We start from the raw sequence: 19102 nt of genomic DNA on the forward strand, positions 1-19102 counted from the left end.
CAACAAAATCTCTCAGGTATACCTTATACCCCTGTTAGTACGCATGCATTAACACACTTCCAAATCTCGGAGGCTTGATCAGTACTGTTCTTACGCTTGTGGTTTTTCTGTTTCCAATTGGATTCTCAATTCAAATTTTGGGTTCTCTCGGAGTGGTTAGGCCACTTCTGTTGAGTCCCATCAACACTCTCTTTGGTGTTGTCTCTTAATTTGGCTCTGTTTAATTACGTTTGCTCAAGAGTCGCCAGGTATCTTTTGACACCGCCACAAGGTTCAGAACCGAATACTGATCAAAGACTCTATACACCAGTTAGTAAGTTCAAAAGCAATGCTCATTTATTTACACACAGTCAAATCTACTCATGCATAAACTCTACAAACTAAACTACCACTAAACTAAAGCCTATACTTAGCTTCGGGTGCCCACTCAGTCAGAGGAATACTGGCCATTGCTCGGGTCTCAGGCTGCTGGGTTGAGCTGTTTATAGGATAGCAACTAGGAGCGTCTATCTCATAGCGTGCGTTGACTTGGAACTTACTTGGTCTGATGCAGCAACTCGGCAGGTCTCTCTTTGCTGAGTGAAGGCCAAAGAAGAAAGATTCTCTCTTTGGTGAGTGCTTATGTACTCAAAAGGGCTTTGCACGCTTTTGGGTGGGCCTTGAACTTGGCCTCAATTAATTGGGCCTTTCCCAATCATTCGTATCGATTTTCCTCCAATAGAGAGGTGGTTCCCTGATTGCTGGGCATGTCCTACGTGACCGTCGGTCTGCTTTCTTTTCGTCTCTTCTGGCGCCGGGGTGTCTGCCTTAACATTGTGTATCTAAATGTTTCCTTTTTGTCCCCGGAGATGGCTCATTAGAATGTAGATGGCTTAGTAGTTTCTGTCCTGTCTGAGAGCTAAAGCTCTAATCAACAGACAGACCTTGCACCTTCTTGTTTCTCAGTATTGTCCAATTTTCCCTGCATTCTTTGCAAGTGTCCATTTTGTAATCACGACGTGGCCATCCCAGATGGCTACAGGAGGCAGTTGGTGGCCAATGTAAGAAGGCTTTTAAATGTGATCATGATGCCCCCGAAAGGTAGGGAGGTGGGGGTAGTGATCGCAATGGATGCAGAAAAGGCTTTTGATCGGGTAGAATGGGATTATCTGTGGGAGGTACTGGGACGGTTCGGATATGGGCGGGGCTTTATTGACTGGGTCAGGTTACTGTATCAGGCTCCTGTGGCAAGTGTACGGATGAATAGGACAACTTCGGACTATTTTAGACTGCACGGGGGGACGAGACAAGGATGCCCCCTCTCCCCACTGTTGTTTGCGCTGGCTATAGAGCCACTGGCAATTGCTTTGAGAGCCACAAGGGGCTGGAGGGGACTGGTCGGGCGGGGGGGGGGGGCGTGGAGCACAGTTGTTCTATGCGGATGATCTGCTTCTGTACATTTCGGACCCAGTAGAGGGGATGGAAGAAATCCTTTAGATTCGAGGGGAATTCGGCCGGTTTTCGGGGTATAAGCTAAATATGGAAAATAATTTGATGTTTGTGGTTCAGGTGAGGGGACAGGAGATGCGACTGGGAGAGCTGCCGTTTAGGTCAGTAGGGGGAGGTTTTAGGTCCCTGGGCATCCAAGTGGCGCGGAAATGGGACCGGCTGCATAAATTGAATCAGGCCCGACTAGTGGACCAAATGAAGGACGATTTTCGGAGAAGGGACGCGCTTCCGTTGTCTCTGGCCGGGAGGGTGCAAATGGTGAAAATGACGGTCCTCCCAAGATTCCTATTCGTATTTCAGTGTCTCCCCATCTTTATTCCGCGGTCCTTTTTTAAGCAGGTCAACAGAGTGATCACGGGCTTCGTCTGGGCGGGCAAGAACCCACGGGTAAGGAAGGTAATCCTTGAGCGCAGTCAGGGAGAGGGCAGGCTGGCGCTGCCAAATTTTAGCAACTATTACTGGGCGGCTAATGTAGCCATGATCCAGAAGTGGATGGTGGGTTGGGTTGGGGGGGGGGGGGGGGGGGGGGTCGGCATGGGTGCGTATGAAGGCGGCTTCTTGTAAGGGCACCAGTCTGGGGGCATTGGTAACTGCACCTCTGCCGCTCCCGCTGGCACGGTACTCCACCAGCCCGTGGTGGCGGCAGCCCTGAGAGTTTGGGGCCAGTGGTGGCGGCATGTGGGAGCATCGGTGTGGGCCCCAATCTGTGATAATCACCGGTTTGCCCCGGGGAGTATGGTTGGGGTGTTCTGGGTATGGTGGAGAGCGGGGATTGAGAGGATGGGGATGTGTTCATAGAGGGGAGCTTTCCGAGTATGAGAGCATTGGAGAAAAAGTTTGGGTTGGCGAGGGGAAACAAATTCAGGTATCTGCAGGTGCGAGACTTCCTTCGTAAACAGGTGTCAACCTTCCCGCTCGTAGTGCTGAGGGAGATTCAGGACAGGGTAATTTCCAGAGGGTGGGTAGGGGAGGGGAGCATCTCGGACATCTATAAGGAGCTTATTGGGTTGGAGGAGATGCAGACCGAGGAGCTGAAGCGCAAGTGGGAGGAGTAGCTGAGGAGGTGAGATAGAGGATGGTCTACTGGCAGATGCGTTGAGTAGAGTCAACGTGTCCACAACATGTGCCAGGCTCAGCCTGATACAATTTAAGGTTGTTCACTGGGCTCACATGGCAGTGGGCCGGATGAGCAGATTCTTTGGGGTGGAGGACAGGTGCACAAAATGCGCGGGAGGACCAGCGAACCATGTTCACATGTTTTGGACATGTCCAAAGCTTAGGGGATTTTGGCAGGGGTTTGCGGACGTCATGTCCAAGGTTTTAAAAACAAGGGCGGCGCAGAGCCCAGAGGTGGCGATTTTCGGGGTGTCAGAAGATCCGGGAATCCAGGAGGAGAAAGAAGCAGACGTTCTGGCCTTTGCTTCCCTGGTAGCCCGGAGACGGATACTATTGGCATGGAGGGACTCAAAGCCCCCAAAGTCGGAGACCTGGCTATTGGACATGGCTAGCTTTCTTTGTATGGAGAAAATTAAGTTTGTCTCTTGAGAGGGTCACTGTTAGGGTGCACCCGGAGGTGGCAACCGACTGCTGACTTCTTTGCGGAAAATTAATCGTCAGCAGACCGGGGGGGGGGGGGGGGGGGGGGGGTGCGGGTAGTTTAGGTTAGAGTAGGGGGGTAATAACGGTGGACCTGTACGAAAGGTAAACGGCTTTTGCACTATGTTTATGGTTTCATGTATATTGTTTATTTTGTTGTTGTTACTATACCAAAAATACCTCAATAAAATGTTTATTAAAAAAAAGGATTATATTCATTGGAGTTTAGAAGTGTGTGAGGGGATCTCATAGACAATTATAAAATTCTAACAAGATTCGACAGGGTAGGTTCAGAAAGAATGTTCCCGGTGGTGGGGGAGTCCAGAACTAAGGTTCATAGTTTGAGAATAAAAGGTAAACCTTGGAGGACTGAGGTGAGGAGAATTTCTTCACCCAGGGAATGGTGAATGTGTGGAATTCACTACCACAGAAAGTAGCTGAGGCCAAAACGTGCGATTTCAAGAAGGAATTAGATATAGCTGTTGGAGCTAAAGGGATCAGAGGTTTATGGGGGTAAGGCAGGATCAGGGTATTGAAGTTGATGATCAACCATGGCCATAATGAATGGCAGAGCAGGCTCAAAGGGCCTAATGGCCTCCTCCTGCTTCTATTTTCTATGTACTCTGAAGGGGTAAAGGGGGTACTTACAACTGTGATTATCAGCAATAAATATCTCTGGCAGGCTTACTTCATACCCACTCTGTAAACACAACAATTTTACAAAATTCAATACATGTCAATAGTAGGGCAGCACGGTGGCGGAGTGGGTTAGCACTGCTGCCTCACGGCGCCGAGGTCCCAGGTTCGATCCCGGCTCTGGGTCACTGTCTATGTGGAGTTGGCACGTTCTCCCCGTGGTTGCGTGGGTTTCGCTCCCACAACCGAAAGATGTGCAGGCTAGTTGGATTGGCCACACTAAATTGCCCCGTAATTGGAAAAAATGAATTGGGTACTCTAAATTTATATTTAAAAAAATACATGTCAATAGTGAGGCAGTCAGTGAAATTCAGTTTTCACAAAGCTAAAGATAGCATGAAGCAACTCGGATAGTAACTGTTGGATAACTGTATTTAACAGTTTATCTGCCTCTTTCCAGAAGTTACTGTACTATTTACACATATATAATGGTGAGCGACATTAGCCTCATCGTTATTTTGACAGCAATAAATTAACATAATGTTGTCAATTGCCTCACAGATACAAGTATAATAACCCCCTTGTTATACAAGTATAATAACCCCCCAAGTTACCTTGCTAATTAGGTCTCAATTTTGGAACAGATATATTCAAAAAAATTTACAAGAAAGGAGAAATTAATAATTTCTTAAATTTAGAGTACCCAATTAATCTTTTTTCCAATTTAGGGGAATTACCATGGCCAATCTACCTACCCTGCACATCTTTAGGTTTGTAGGGGTGAGGCCCACGCAGACACGGGGAGTATGTGCAAACTCCACACGAACAGTGACCTGGGCCAGGATCTAACCCAGTGCTAACCACTGTGCCACCGTGCTGCCCTGGGAGAAATTAATAAAGGGATTTTAAAGTTAATGAGAACTCTGTGTAATTTTTTGTGAACTTTCACGGAATACTGATAATCTGAATACACAAAATTAAAAGTTAAATTCCTTGGTTCTCCGTTGTAGGAATCTCCAGATGGCATAAAAACATAAAATAGAATCATCGTCTAAATTGTAATTAGAATTTAGAATTTATAATATGTATGACTGAAATGGAAATATACTCCTTGTACCAGCGCACATTTTATTAGATGATTAACTTCTGCAGTTCTATACTTTAATAATCATCAACTTGTAAAGTGAAAATAGATTGCAAATGCTTACCGCAAATAATGAAAAGCAGTTTACAATGACACACCTCATTAACAATGTGGACGATAGACTTCAATTCTGAGAATAATTTTAATTGGAGCAACAGGGGAAGTTTGGTTGCATGAAATCAGAGCTAGATCTCAATAATTATTAGAAATTTATCACACATTTCAGGCCACTGCACAATGATTGATGACATTCTAGTTCATCTTCTGTTAAACGCAGTCAGCAACATTCTCCCAGTAATGTCCCGGCAACAGCAATAATAATTCAGCAAAAAGTATTTCCATACACTCATTTTCTAAAGGGCTATTTGGAATTGTCGGATCTCTTTTTCAGGAGTTCTTCCCCCTTTTTAACTATACGTGCTACCATTGTTTGAGAAATATTGTACATCAGTTTGATTTAAGGCCACTGAAGGGAAAAAAAGACTTTACATTTTCCAGCCTTCGTGTAACATAAATTGATTTGAAATAAGTTGTATTCAATGACTGTTGCCTAGCATTGCACGTAATCATCCCATATCATGTTAATAGATCAATAAAACATGAGTGTGTTGCATTTAAATTATATTTTAATGTGATGATGTGGAACAAAAAGATAGGTGGCATATATTTGATGTTTGTTAGTTTCAAAATACAACATATGTGACTTATACGCAACAAAATTGTTCCATAACAGGACATAGCTGAAAAGCAAAATCATGGCAAGGTGAGGATAGCTTCGAAGAACAGCAGAAACATTGGTCGGTCAGTTTAATTTTAATCCAAGCACATTTTATATAACAAGTAGTTGTTCAAAATATTAGAAATGCTGAAGAGCAGAAAGCAGCACACATTAAATGAATTGTTAATCAAATCATAATTTGTTTGAAGCTGATGTAGTTTAATCTAACCTGTTAAGACCCTTATCTTCATAGTACATTTGTGTCCCTGAATAAATATTCAGCCAAAGATTTAAATCTTTAGGGGGATTTGATGCAAGTGGTTGTTTGGATTTGTGCCTTAGCAACTCATATCTGAAAAAACACAGGTTGCACAATATAATTATTAAATCCAATATTCACAACAATTGATATTTGCTGCTAAAAATAATAATTTAACTGATTTTCACCTAGTTTCTTTTTAAATATATATATATACTTTTATAAATCGGTACAGTACTGATATACTATGTAGGCTTTAAATATGATCATAATGTTATACTCTATTATTTGTTATTGTCATTGCATGGAAATATAACTTCCAAAATGCAAATGTGAACTACATAATGAGTAATCTTATGGCACAGCTAGGAAATACCAAGGCAAAAGCCTTACCTTCTACTATAGAGTCAAAGGTTTTAATCCCACAGAGCTCTGGTTCAACCCTCAGTCATGTTTGTTTAATGAACTTGCCTGAGCACTTAACACACTGCTTAAAGGACTGAGCCCATTGATATTAGACTGACAATCCTGGCTTAGTAGATAAGGGCAGGTAACTGTTTTGTCGATTGTTTATACTGAAGATGAATCTGAGGTTCACACCCGAATGCCGCCATAAGCCTGATGCTAAAATTGGTTGTGTCTGATTTTTGCTTCAGCTTGTACCAAAGCTCCTGCCGTGGTATATTTGGAGCAAAGCATCTCAAAATTAGTTGGATGGTAGATCATGGAACTATCATATAAATTACGTGTTTGCCTCACTGGTGTATATTCAAAAAACAATTGGTTGTCTGATAATGAATCCAACTTTTTTTTTCAACCAGCTCTGTACTGTGCACTTCCAAAATTATGCTGTCATAAAATCTACTTCCTAGAGAATGGATGTTTTGCCCATAGGAGGGCACATGCAAGTCTAACAGGCTCCATCGTGTAAATCAGAAAGCTGGATTGTAGTGACCATATTGAAGTCTTAGTGCTTCAGATTTATCATTATCCCAATTTGTTACTTCTCTCTCATTCTGAAACAGCTCTACACTTCATCAGAAGCACACATCAGGACTTGTACGCATCTTAGGGTATGAGCACCAAATATGGCACTCAACAATCCCACCAGAAGCAACACTCATAGGGACTGAGACCAGGGGCGAAATTCTCCGGTATCGGCGCGATGTCCGCTGACCAGCACCAAAAACGGCGCAAATCAGTCGGGCATCGCGCCGCCCCAAAGGTGCGGAATCCTCCGCATCTTGGGGGGCCGAGCCCTTGACTTGAGGGGCTAGGCCTGCGCCAGACTGATTTCCGCCCCGCCAGCTGGCGCGGAAATGACATTGCCGGGCGGCGCATGCGCGGGAGCATTAGCGGCCGCTCACGCCATCCCCGCGCATGCGCTGTGGAGGGAGTCTCTTCCGCCTCCGTCACGGTGGAGACCGTGGCGAAGGCGTAAGGAAAAGAGTGCCCCCACGGCACAGGCCCACCCGCGGATCGGTGGGCCCCGATCGCGGGCCAGGCCACCGTGGGGGCACCCCCCGTGGCCAGATCGCCCAGTGCCCCCCCCAGGGCCCCGGAGCCCGTCCACGCCGCCTTGTCCCGCTGGTAAGGTAGGTGGTTTAATCCACGCCGGCGGGATAGGCATTCTAGCAGCGGGACTTCGGCCCATCCGGGCCGGAGAATCGCAGGGAGGGGCCCACCAACCGGCGCGGCATGATTCCCGCCCCCGCCGAATCACCGGTGCCGGAGAATTCAGCAACCGGCGGGGGCGGGATTCACGCCAGCCCCCGGCGATTCTCCGACCCGGCGGGGGGGTCGGAGAATCTCGCCCCAGATATATTTTAAGGCCAGGACCTCAAAGTAGCTCTGGTCTCATAAAGTTAATAATATCAGCTGCCCAGTTGGATTAAAATCTGCCCATTGTGTCGTCCGATCTCTTGTCTATCTCACATGCTTGATAAAGTTTATCATTTGAAAAAGAGAATCTTTCAAACAGCCTGCCTTTTTCTTTGAAAAACACGAAATGGAGGATGCTCAACAATACAATAGATGGAAAAATCATACCTTACATTAGGTCCATTTGATCTTGTGGGAGCCCGCCATGAAACAGAAATATATGACTCGCTAATGGGCGTTGCAACCAAGGGGCTAATACCCTGGGAAACTGTGGGGTGAGTAATTACTCCACTTGGCAAACTTTCAGTGCAGCCCCCGATGAATCCTCCGCCGCTGGTGCAAGCAACAATCGTCACTGAATAATTGGTAAAAGGGACTAGATCCATCACAGTGTACTGCAGCACTGAGGTATTCAAAATTGTGATGTGTGGATTGGGCATTTGGATTTCATAATGAAGGATTTCACCGTTTATCATCAGTGGAGCTCGCCAAGTAACCTGCAAAAAAAGTTACATTGTGTAACCAAATTCATGTTGATATAGCTGTTCATAAATGTCAGTAAACTACAAAAAGTATCTCGCTGCTTAGCAGCTGCCAAGTTTAATGTATTGTGGTTTTCAAAGAGGCAATGTCCTTGCCAAAACACTTCATACACTTATTTCACTCGATTTGCTCTAATTGCTTGAAAATTTTAAATCACTGTGGCAAATAATAGTGAACTACAAATAGAACTGCAAGTTATAACTGAGTTATCTGTTTGCGTGACAAACTATTCACTGCAAATTCTACATCTAACTCATGCCCAAATTTGCCTACCACAACTGGGATAAGTTTAATCAGTTCTTGATCAGAATGTTAGGAGAAGTGCCAACAGGAGAGAACACTGGCAATGCCTGTCTTATTCCATTACGTACTCATATTTTGGTTACCGAATGCCCATTCTTTTGGTGTCAGTATTAACTGTGATGTTTTCAGGCAAACAATATCTGCAAGATTTCTTTGTATGCAATAGGGAAAGAAATATCAGAAAAGTATACTAGACTAGATGTGGATGAAGGGGCAGGATGTGTAGTTGCAAAATTTGCTGATGAATTCAAAGATAGAGAAGAGAGTACGTTGTGAAGAGGACATATGGGGCACGATTCAACGGAAACATTTCTGAGTGTCAATTTGGGCGTGTTTGGTGGGGTGTTCCCCGACGGCCACATTGGCAAGATTGCGACCTGTGCTTAATGGCATTTTGTGCCAAAAATGAACCCCCATGAGATTCTCACTATTACTGGCCCATCCGCTATCTGATTTGCTGGACTCAGCCTCAGCAGGTCGCCACTAACAAGGGGGAGCAATTTTTAAATGCTTCCTCACCATTCGCTCGCAGTCAGCACACAAGCATGGTGGTGCACAGTACTGCTTCTCACTTTGGCGATGCCAACCTGGTCAGGTTTCTCAACATCGTCAATGAGACGGGCCACCCTGTTCCCCTGAGGGGGTCAGAGGACCAGCATCAGGGTCAGCAATGCCGCTTGGGAGGCTGTGGCAGCAGCTATCAGTGCGGGCAGCATGACCAAGAGGACCAGCCTCCAATGTCAGAAGAAGACCAACGACATCCACTGAGCTGCAAGGGTAAGTTACCACCTCCCTCCTGGCATAAGTTCTGCCTGCCACCCCTCAAATTCCCAACCCCCCCCCTCCACAAATCACCCTCCCACATCTCATCTTTGTGCTTGTTCCTCAGCACCCCCTGGTACCATTCACCAGCACAAGCCATTCATGTCCAGGTGTGGTGCTCACACATGCCCCTGACCCATCAAGAGTGCAACGCACAGTGCCCTCTCTTTGTCCCATAGGAGAAGATAGTCCATAATAAAAGGGAAAGGGCGAAGACGGGGGCGGATGCCACAGATCCAAGTCCTCACCCTATAAGTGGAAAGGGCCCTGGAAATCGTGGGGTTGTCTGAGGAGAGCAGTCACCGACTGTGAGGTTGGCCATTGCCACAGAGATGAGAATCCACTGCCCCTTTACCCAGTTGACCTGTTGTTTTGTTACCTGTAGAGAAGGTAATCTGTGCTACTCAACTCAGTTACAGTAGACGCTCTGGAAGAAGGCTCGAAGTCGTCCAGAAGTTTTATAGAAGATTTATTGAGCAACACAACTTAAATAGCTGCTTAAGCTCTTACTTAAAGAACTGCACTAGTAGAAAGGTTACAACTTTTCTATGTTCTACAACTAGGCCTGACCACATAGCAGCCCTGAGCTAAATTTCTATTCCTGTTCTCACAGTCAAATCAGCCAATAGAGCCAGAGGGCTGTCTGCGTCCCTCTTTTATACATGCTAGTGCTGCCCCCTGGTGGTCTTTCATTACCCATCAGCCCCTTCTGTACATACCCATGTATAGATCACTACACCTGTCTCAAGTGACGTGCTTATGTCAGACAAAATGGTCCTTCCCTCTCACTAACCACATGTCCATTGCCTCACATGATCTCCATCCAATGAGGCTAGGCCATTCGGAGTCGTCACCGCCACCCAAGAGACTACCTTGGAGGAGAGCTCCGTGGAGACCATTATTGAGATGTTACAACTATCACCCCCACCTTCCACCAGTGCAGATACACACACCTCGGTGGGTGACATTCGTGGACAGGCTTCTGGGGCACAATCTGGTGAGAACCACACAGTTGCTGATGCATACCAGGTGGCGGCAGGAACATCCAATGGAGACAGCAGGAGGTCTGCTGGATCCCAGGACTCAGCTGGGTCGCAGTCAGATGCTGAGCCTCTGGACAAGGTTCTCCCAGGGATAAGGACCCGGAGCAGTTTGGGTCCTACCATCCAATCGCGTTGCTGAATGTGGATGCCAAGCTGTTGGCAAAGATCTTGGCCTCGTGAATTGAGAACTGTGTGCTTGGGTGATTGGGGAGGACCAGACAAGGTTTTTAAAGGCGAGGCCTATGTTGGCGAACGTTAGGCCCTTATTGAATGTGATTATGATGCCCCCGGTGGGACAGAAGGTGGAGGTGGCGGTCGCTATGGATGCAGGGAAGGCCTTTGATTGGGTAGAATGGGAATATCTGTGGGAAGTACTGGGACGGTTCGGGCAGGGGTTGGTGGATTGGGTCTGGTCGCTATGAAAGGCACCGGTAGCGAGTGTTAGGACAAATCGAGTGAGTTTGGGGTATTTTGGATTGCCTTGTGGGACAAGGCAGGGATCCCACTCTCCCCATTGTTTTTTGCTCTGGCGATAAAGCCATTGGCAATGGCGCTTAGGGCATCAAGGAATTGGAAAGGGATACTCTACATTTCAGACCCATTGGGAGGCGTCAGGGGGAATCATGAACATTTTAGAGGAATTTGGCCGCTTTTCTGCGTATAAGTTAAACATGATTCAAGCAAGGGGACAGGAGGGGAGGCTGGGCGAGCTGCCATTTAAAGTGGTGGGGATGAACTTTAGATACTTGGGCATCCAGGTGGTGCGGGGATGGGGACAACTGTACAAGTTGAACCTGGCGTGGTTTGTAGAGCAGAAGAAGGGAATTTAAAGAGGTGGGATGGGCAAACTGTGAAAATGACAGTGCTTCCGAGGTTTTTATTGATTTTCAGAACCTTCCGACTTTTATTCCAAAGGCCTGTTTAGGAAAGTCAATGCCCTGATTTTGGGTTTGTTTGGGTGGGGAAATCCCCATGTGTAAAGAAGGTGCTGCTGGAGGCGGGGGGGGGGGGGTTTGCTGGTCTTGCCAAACTTAATGAACTATTACTGGGCAGCGAATAGCCATGGTTAGGAAGTGGGTAGTGGGGGAGATGCTGGTCTGGGAGCGGATGGGGGCAGCCTCTTGTTAGGACACTAGTTTAGGGGCACTGCTGATGGCGCCTCTGCCGTTCTCGCCAGCCAGGTACTCCACGAGCCCGGTGGTGGTGGTGGCTGGATGGTGCCTCGGTCTGGACACCGATTTGTGGGAATCATAGATTTGCACTGGGGGGGGGTTGGATGCGGGGTTCCGGGGGTGGCGGCAGGCGGGAATCGAACGGTTGGGGACCTCCTTGTGGGGGGGGGGGGGCAGCTTTTCAAGTCTGTAGGAATTCGAAGAGGAGCCTGAGCTGTCCAGAGGGAATGGATTCTGGTACTTATAGGAATGGGATTATGTTGGGAAGGCACCGTCCTTTCCTGACCTGCCGCCCCCAGGAATGCAGGAAATGGTGGTGTTGAAAACAGGATTTGGTGAGGGTCGGAGATTTATAAGGAATTAATGGACTGAGAGGGGGCCCCAATAGAAGTTAAATGGAAGTGTGAGGAAGAGCTACGGGGGGAGTTGGAGGCTGGGTTATGGGAGGAGACTCTGAGGAGAGTGAAAACATCCTCTTCGTGTGCTAGCCTTATTCAATTCATAGGGCACATATGACGGTGGCCAGAATGAGCAGGTTCTTTGAGAGGGTGGAGGATAGTGTGGGCAGTGCGCAGGGGGTGCCTTTGAAGCATGTCCACATGTTTTGGGCTTGTCCGAAGCTGGAGGGATTCTGCCAGGGGTTCGCTACGTAATGTCTGAGGTACTGAAGGTGAACGTTGTCCCTAGTCCAGAAGTGGCGTTTTTCGGAGTGTCAGAAGACCCGGGAATCCAGAGGGTGAGAGAGGCCGATGTGTTGTCCTTTGCCTCCCTGGTAGCCCAGAGATGTATTTTGTTGGAGTGGAGGGTCTCGGGGTCGCCGAAGCTGGGGGTGTGGATCGGCAACCTGGCGGAATTTCCTAAGCTGGAAAAAAAAATCAACTTTGCCATGAGAGGGTCTGCGGGGGTTCGTCCGGAGATGGAAGCCATTTATTGACTTCTTCAAAGATAGTTAATACATCAGCAGTGGGGAGGTGGGGGGTATAGGGGTTTAAAACAGGGGAGTTAGGGTGGATAGAGGGGAACGGTAGAGAGGGTGGGATGGTGGGTTATTATTTATTTGTTAAGAGACTTCCTGTTTGTTCTCTTTTTTTTGATTTTGGTTGTGTTTTATGTATATATTTATAAATGCCTTAATAAAAATATATTTTTAAAAATGTTATAGCAGGCCATTCAGACAAATTCAAGGCAGTCAGGTACCTACCGTTTAAAGTAAGATTAACTTAACAGAGGCTTCACATGTATTAGGTGTTACATGTTTTAATAGTGAACATTTTACATTTCCGTTCCCCCAATCTACAGAAAGTGAACTCACGAGTGCCCACTCAGTGCGCCTCCCCTTCTTGATCTTTCGTGTTCTCGTGCTACATCTAAGTGTGTCCCCAGGATGCACAGCCCGCTGCTTTCCGTGCCCTGTGGTCTTTGGTGCTCTTGGTGGACGTCCTCTGGAGAGCCTAGAGCCGAAGGGCCCCAGCCGACTTACCGGTGTCACTGGCGTCGCTGTGCCACCATGTTCTGCCCACTGCCCTTGTGATGCGCCAGAAGATGCATGTAGGGCCCAGGGGGTCTCCATGGGATGGAGGGGTAGCTGGAGTGAGCTCCAGCGGCCTTTGAGCCATCTGCCTCTACCAGTCCTAGCAGCTCCCCTTTGTCTGCAACATGGTGTCGACGTCCTCAGCGGTGTTCCTCAGTGACTAGGCCATGCTCTGGAGTGCCTCTGCAATGTCCACCTGCATCAGGGACATGTCCCTCAGCAACTGCGACATGACATTGAGGCCCTCAGCCATGGTCATCACAGATTAAGCCATGCCTTGGCCACCACCACTCAAGACGCAGAAGTCGTGCTAAAGACTCCGAGTATCTCTTATCTACCCGCAGGATCTTCTCCACCACAGCCTAGCCATCTCTGCCCACTCTATCCTATCCCTGTGCACCCGGTTCATTATAAACACCCCCTTGGCCACTGTCTTAAGCATCTCCCATAGCATGGCAGCCGAAATCTCACCCGTATCATTCAGCCCCATATACCCCCGAATGGCAACCCTCACTTGCTCGCACACCTCCTCGCCTGCTAACAACCCCAGGTCTAATCTCCAATGTGGGAGCTGGGCCACCCTCCCCGGTCCACTTGCAAGTCCACCCAATGCTGCGAGTGGTCAGAGAACACAATCGGCGAATTGACCACCCCCACTAGCAGAGTCTTATCCACCACAAAGTAATCAATCTGAGAGAACACCCTGTGCACATGGGTACGAAAATTCCTTCGCTCTCGGCCTCCGAAACCTCCACCTTCCTCATGCGCTTCATGAACCCTCTTCGCTCATTTGCCACCGCCGACACCCTCCCCAACGCGGACACGACCGATCCAATCTCGGCTTGATAACCGTATTAAAATCTCCCCACGCACCCCACCCCCACGCCCATGATCAACCGGTGTGAGTCCAGGTCCGGGATCTTCCCCAACACCCCCCTCATAAATTCAGCATCATCACAATTACAAGTTCACCAAGACCACTGGCATCCCCTCCAATTTCCCGCTCACCATCACAAATCTTCCCCCCGGATCTACCACAACATTCCTCACCTCAAAAGCTACCAGTTTATTTATTAGCACCGCCACTCCCCACACCTTCATATCGAACCCTGATTGAAAAACCTGTCCAACCCACCCATTCTTCAGCCCTATCTGGTCCCCAATCTTCAAATGCATATCCTGGAGAAATGCCACATCCTCCTTCAAGCTCCTCAGGTGTGCAAACACATGCAACCGCTTGACTAGCCCATTCAGCCCTCTCACATTCAAAGTGACCCACCCTGGTCAGGCCATGTGGGGGGTTCCGAGCAATAGAGCCTACTATAAAAGTCCATGAACACCCTGTTTAGCCCTGCCGAGTCCCCTACCAAATTCCCATCCCCATCAACCACCTCTCTATTTCCCTGTCCGCCTCCCTCTTACTAAGCTGCTGTGCTAGCATTCTGCTGGCCTTCTCCCCATGTTTGTAGAATGCACCCCTCGCCTTCCTAAGCTGCTCCACTGTCTTACCTGTGGACAGCACCCCAAACTCCACCTGCAGCCTCTGACGTTCCCTTAAGAGCTCCACCCCCGGGGTCATCGCATACCTCCTATCTATCGGTAGGGTCTCCTTAACCAGTCGGTCCATTTCTGCCCTATCCGTCCTGTCCCTATGAGCCCGGATCGAAATCAGCTCCCTCTCACCACTGCCTCCAACGCCTCCCAGACCACCGCTGCTGAGACTTCCCCGTGTCAATGACCTGCAGGTAGTTCTGCATGCACTTCCTCAACCTGTCGCACACCGCCTCGTCTGCCAACAAGCCCAGGTCCAACCTCCATTGCGGCCACTGGAAGCTCTCCTCACTGACCTGCAGTTCCACCCAGTGTGGGGCATGATCCAAAATAGTGATGGCCGAGTACCCCGAATCCACCACCCCGCCAGCAAATCCCTGCTCAGAATGAAAAAGTCAATCTGGGATTAACCTTGTGAACATGCGAATAAAAAGAAAACTCCTTCCCCGTCGGCTGCCTAAACCATCGTGGGTCGACCCCCCCACCCCCCCCCCCACCCCCCTCCCCCACCCCCATCTGTTCCATGAACCCTATCAGTTCCCTTGCCATTGCTGGCACCCTCCCCGTTTTTTAACACGACCAGTCCAGGCCGGGGTCGATGACTGTATTAAAATCCCCTCCCATAACCAACTTGTGCGAGTCCAGATCAGGTATCTTCCCCAGCACCCTCTTTATGAATTCCACAGCGTCCCAGTTTGGCGCGTACAAATTAACCAAGACTACCTTCCTCCCCTCCAGCTTACTGCTAACCCCCCCCATCTGAGACTATTCTGCCCACTTGAAATTGCACCAGCTTATTGATCAAAATCGCCACCCCTCTCGTCTTGGTGTCCAGCCTCGAATGAAAGACCTGATTGACCCAACCCAACCCAATCCATAGCCTGACTTGAACCGCCACTTTCAGGTGTGTCTCCTGCAACATTACCATGTCCGCCTTCAGAGCCCTCAGATGCACGAACACACGTGCCCTCTTGACCGGCCCATTCAGCCCCCTAACATTCCAGGTGATCAGCCTAGTTGGGGGGCACCGTGCCCCCCCCCCCCCCCCCCCGCCGATCAGCCATCCCCTTTCCTGGGCCCACCTCCAGACCATGTGCCGCGTCTCCATCAGCCCGCCTCCTGGCAGCTCCCACCCCCGACCTCCTCTCTGTCCCAAAACCTAAGTCCCTCCCTCGTCAGCAGAGTAACTCCCCCTCCCCCCCTAGCTTTGTACACTGCTTTGTAACCTAACCCCTGCCATATATTGATCATATACACACCCCCCACTGTGCTTCCGTAGACTAGCTCACCCAGCTAGCTGGTGGCCCTCGCCTCCGGCGCCAAGAAGTCTCCCACCCATTGTTCCCTCACTCCCCCCCCGCCCATCAAAACCACTTCCCTCATCAAATCGACCAAACAATCGCCCAATTACCATAAGAAATAACCCAAAATGAAAAACCCCACTAAGAAACCCCCAATAGTGCAAATCAAAGTAATAAAAAGTAAACAGCCCCACCAGCCACCCCACCAAAACACCGAAAACCCATAGCAGCCGAATAACTTTTACTTCCCCCATCTTCAACCTAACTCGAATGCAGAAGAAAAACGACAATCAAAACGTATAAACATCACTCAGAAAAGTTACAACTTAAAATAAAAAGTTCTCAGTTCAGCACCAGCCCTTTCTTCTTGGCAAAGTCCATTGCGTCTTCGGGCGACTCAAAATAATGGTGCTGGTCCTCGTGCGTAACCCAAAGACGCGCCGGGTATAGCAGCCAAAATTTGACCTTCTTCTTGAACAGAAACGCCTTAACTAGATTGAAGCCTGCACTCCTTCTGGCCACTTCCACACTCAGATCCTGATAAACATGCAAAATGCTAGTGTCCCATTTGCAGCTCCTAGTATGCTTGGCCCACTGGAGAACACACTCCTTGTCCAAAAACCTGTGGAACCGGACCATCATCGCCCTTGGGGGTCCGCCGACCGCAGCTTCCTCGCCACCGCCTTGTACGCCCTGTCCACCTCCAATGGTCGGGGAAAAGCCCCCACCCCCAGAAGCTTCTGAACCATACTCGCCACAAACGCACCAGCATCAGTCCCTTCCGGGAGATTGACAATTCTTAAGTTCTGCCGGCGAGCTCTATTCTCCAGGTCTTCTACCTTCCCCAGCAGCCTTTTTTGCTAATCCTTCAGCATCCCACCTCCAGCTCAACCGCCGTTTGGTGCTCCTCCTGGTCTGCCAGCGCTTTCTCCAGTTTCTGAATCGTCCGATCCTGGGCATCCAGCCTGCTCTCCAGCCGATCGATCGATTCCTTTATCGGGTCAAGACAGTCCCGTTTCTGACTAGCAAAGCCCTCTTGGCGGACCTGCATCAGCTCCTCCGTTGATGGTTGGGCCGTCGCAGCAGGGATCCGAACATCAGCCATATTGTCTTCAGCCGCAACCTCCACCCAGCCCTTGCTTATCTTCTTATTTCTTCCTTTTCGATCCCTTGGGGTTCTTCATTCCATACACCAATGTGTGGGTCCAGTACCAAATTATCTGTGCCTTCAAAGCCAGTGCTCAAAACCGCACAAAAATCAGGGAAAAAGGTCCAAATGTCCGGCCAGAGCGGGAGCCACCAAATGTGCGACTCATAGTCGCCACCGGAAGTCTCGCAAGATCTTCTCTTTATCCAAAAAACGGTGTAGCCTCACCAACGGTGTAGCCTCACCACCATTACCCTTGGCGCCTCTGTCGACTGCAGTTTCTTCATCAGCGCCCTATGCCCTCGGTCGTCTTCTAGGTGTCGGCCTCCAGGAGTGGTTCTCCAAATCCACTTCTTTCTCCTTGAGCCACTTATGGGTCTCCCTCAGCATCCCAACTTCGGCGGCCAATGAGGTAAGCTGCTCCTCGTGCTCCCCCACCACCTCCTGCACCTTCTGGATCCCCTGTCTCGTCTCTGGGTCCCCCGCCTCAGCTCTACACGGTCGTTCCCCTCTTTCAGTGGGTCTACCGCCTTCGCCAGGTCCTCCTGCGCCTTCCTCCTCTGTTGGCTGAATTTTTCATTTAGAAAGTTCACCAATTGCTCTGTCTACCATTGGGCTGGTAGGGCCGACACCTTACTCTCCCCCATCTTCCCCTGTGTCGCACAAAGAGTTTCTTGATCCTACAGCTCCTACCTTTTCGACCACTTCTGGTCCGTGGTGCAACCATCAGCCTCACCAGTGGAGTATAGCTTTCCCCCACCACCACTGCATTTTATTTCTCCAAAACATCCATAAGGCAACCAGGAAAAAGGACCCCAAAAAAGCCGCCTCTAGCGGGAGCTGCCAAATGTGCAACCACTCACTCCATGGCCACCACCGGAAGTGCTTTAACATTTTTAATAATAGTTTCAAACTTTTTCCCTGTGACAGATGTTAAGTTAACTGAACTGCTTTCTGTCACAGTATGCAATTAAAAACAATGGCACTGAAGACATATTTGGGGTCAACTGGGGAATTCAGTCCTGACAACGAGGATGGAATAATTACAAACAAAGGTTACACATTTGGTTGAAAGTGAATAAAATAGGAATGTGGCTAAAGGAAATTTTAATCAATGTTGTCTGAGAAATCCCAACTTGATGGAATATGCTCAAATTAATGAAATACTGGACCCATATTATGACACAACTAAGAACAAAATTGCATTGAGAGTTATATTCTGTCAAAGGAAGCAGTTGCCAAGTGAGACTATTGCAGATTACATTCTCAGATTAAATAAACTCCCTCAGCGCTGTGAGTAAAGGGTGTGAATTTAGAATATCGGCCTTAATTTCATGTTTGCAGGAGGCCTAAGGAACAATAAAATCCAGAGTCTGCTTTTGATAAGAGGCAATAAGCTGTTGTGGAACGAAGCGGCCTGGAAATGGCAAAAAGAAATAGTTGCAAAAAGTGTGTTCTTTTCCTGAGCTGGTAGCCATTATTGAACACATTGTATTTACACCTCCCCAACAGAGTGTGCTGTAAAACAAAATTCTCAGTTGTTGCAACATATTGCACTCCTTCCCCACACCTGAAGATGGTGTGCCTTCATAAAATGGCCCTCTGCATCTCGTTAATTGAGTTCATTGGAATGGTTCAAGGAATACCCATCCTGCATTATTACAACATCCCAAAACAAAATGTAGTTTGCAGAATTTCTCTCTTCAGGCAAAATTAAATGTTCACAAATCGTAGCACATTTAATGTAATAAAATGACCAGAGGTCATTTGCAAAAATGCGATTTCACAAAATTAAACATTCAGCCAAAGAAGGAGATTTAGAAGGGTTGCACAGAAACCAACACAATTGGTGAATAAAAGGATCAGTCTTGTAAATAATTTCAATGCAAACTATGGCAAGGTGGTTTTAAAATGAGTCTCCAAAATAGACAAAGTAAGCCTGGAAATGACTATGCGTGTTTATTATA

At 48.2% G+C, this 19102-nt stretch overlaps 1 protein-coding gene across 1 annotated transcript in view; it reads right to left on the reverse strand.

Annotated features, from left to right (window-relative positions):
- The window catches only part of ush2a (Usher syndrome 2A (autosomal recessive, mild)), a 1730413-nt gene that overhangs the window by 484997 nt on the left and 1226314 nt on the right, over positions 1 to 19102 (reverse strand). Inside the window, exons 42-43 of the mRNA XM_072506478.1 lie at positions 7891 to 8219; positions 5812 to 5934 (exon numbers count right to left, since the gene is read on the reverse strand). Of these exons, the coding sequence (XP_072362579.1) occupies positions 5812 to 5934; positions 7891 to 8219 (452 nt within the window). The remainder of the gene's footprint in view (positions 1 to 5811; positions 5935 to 7890; positions 8220 to 19102) is intronic.

The sequence above is a fragment of the Scyliorhinus torazame genome, chromosome 1 (genome assembly GCF_047496885.1).
Source record: "Scyliorhinus torazame isolate Kashiwa2021f chromosome 1, sScyTor2.1, whole genome shotgun sequence".
In the NCBI taxonomy this organism is placed as follows: domain Eukaryota; kingdom Metazoa; phylum Chordata; class Chondrichthyes; order Carcharhiniformes; family Scyliorhinidae; genus Scyliorhinus; species Scyliorhinus torazame.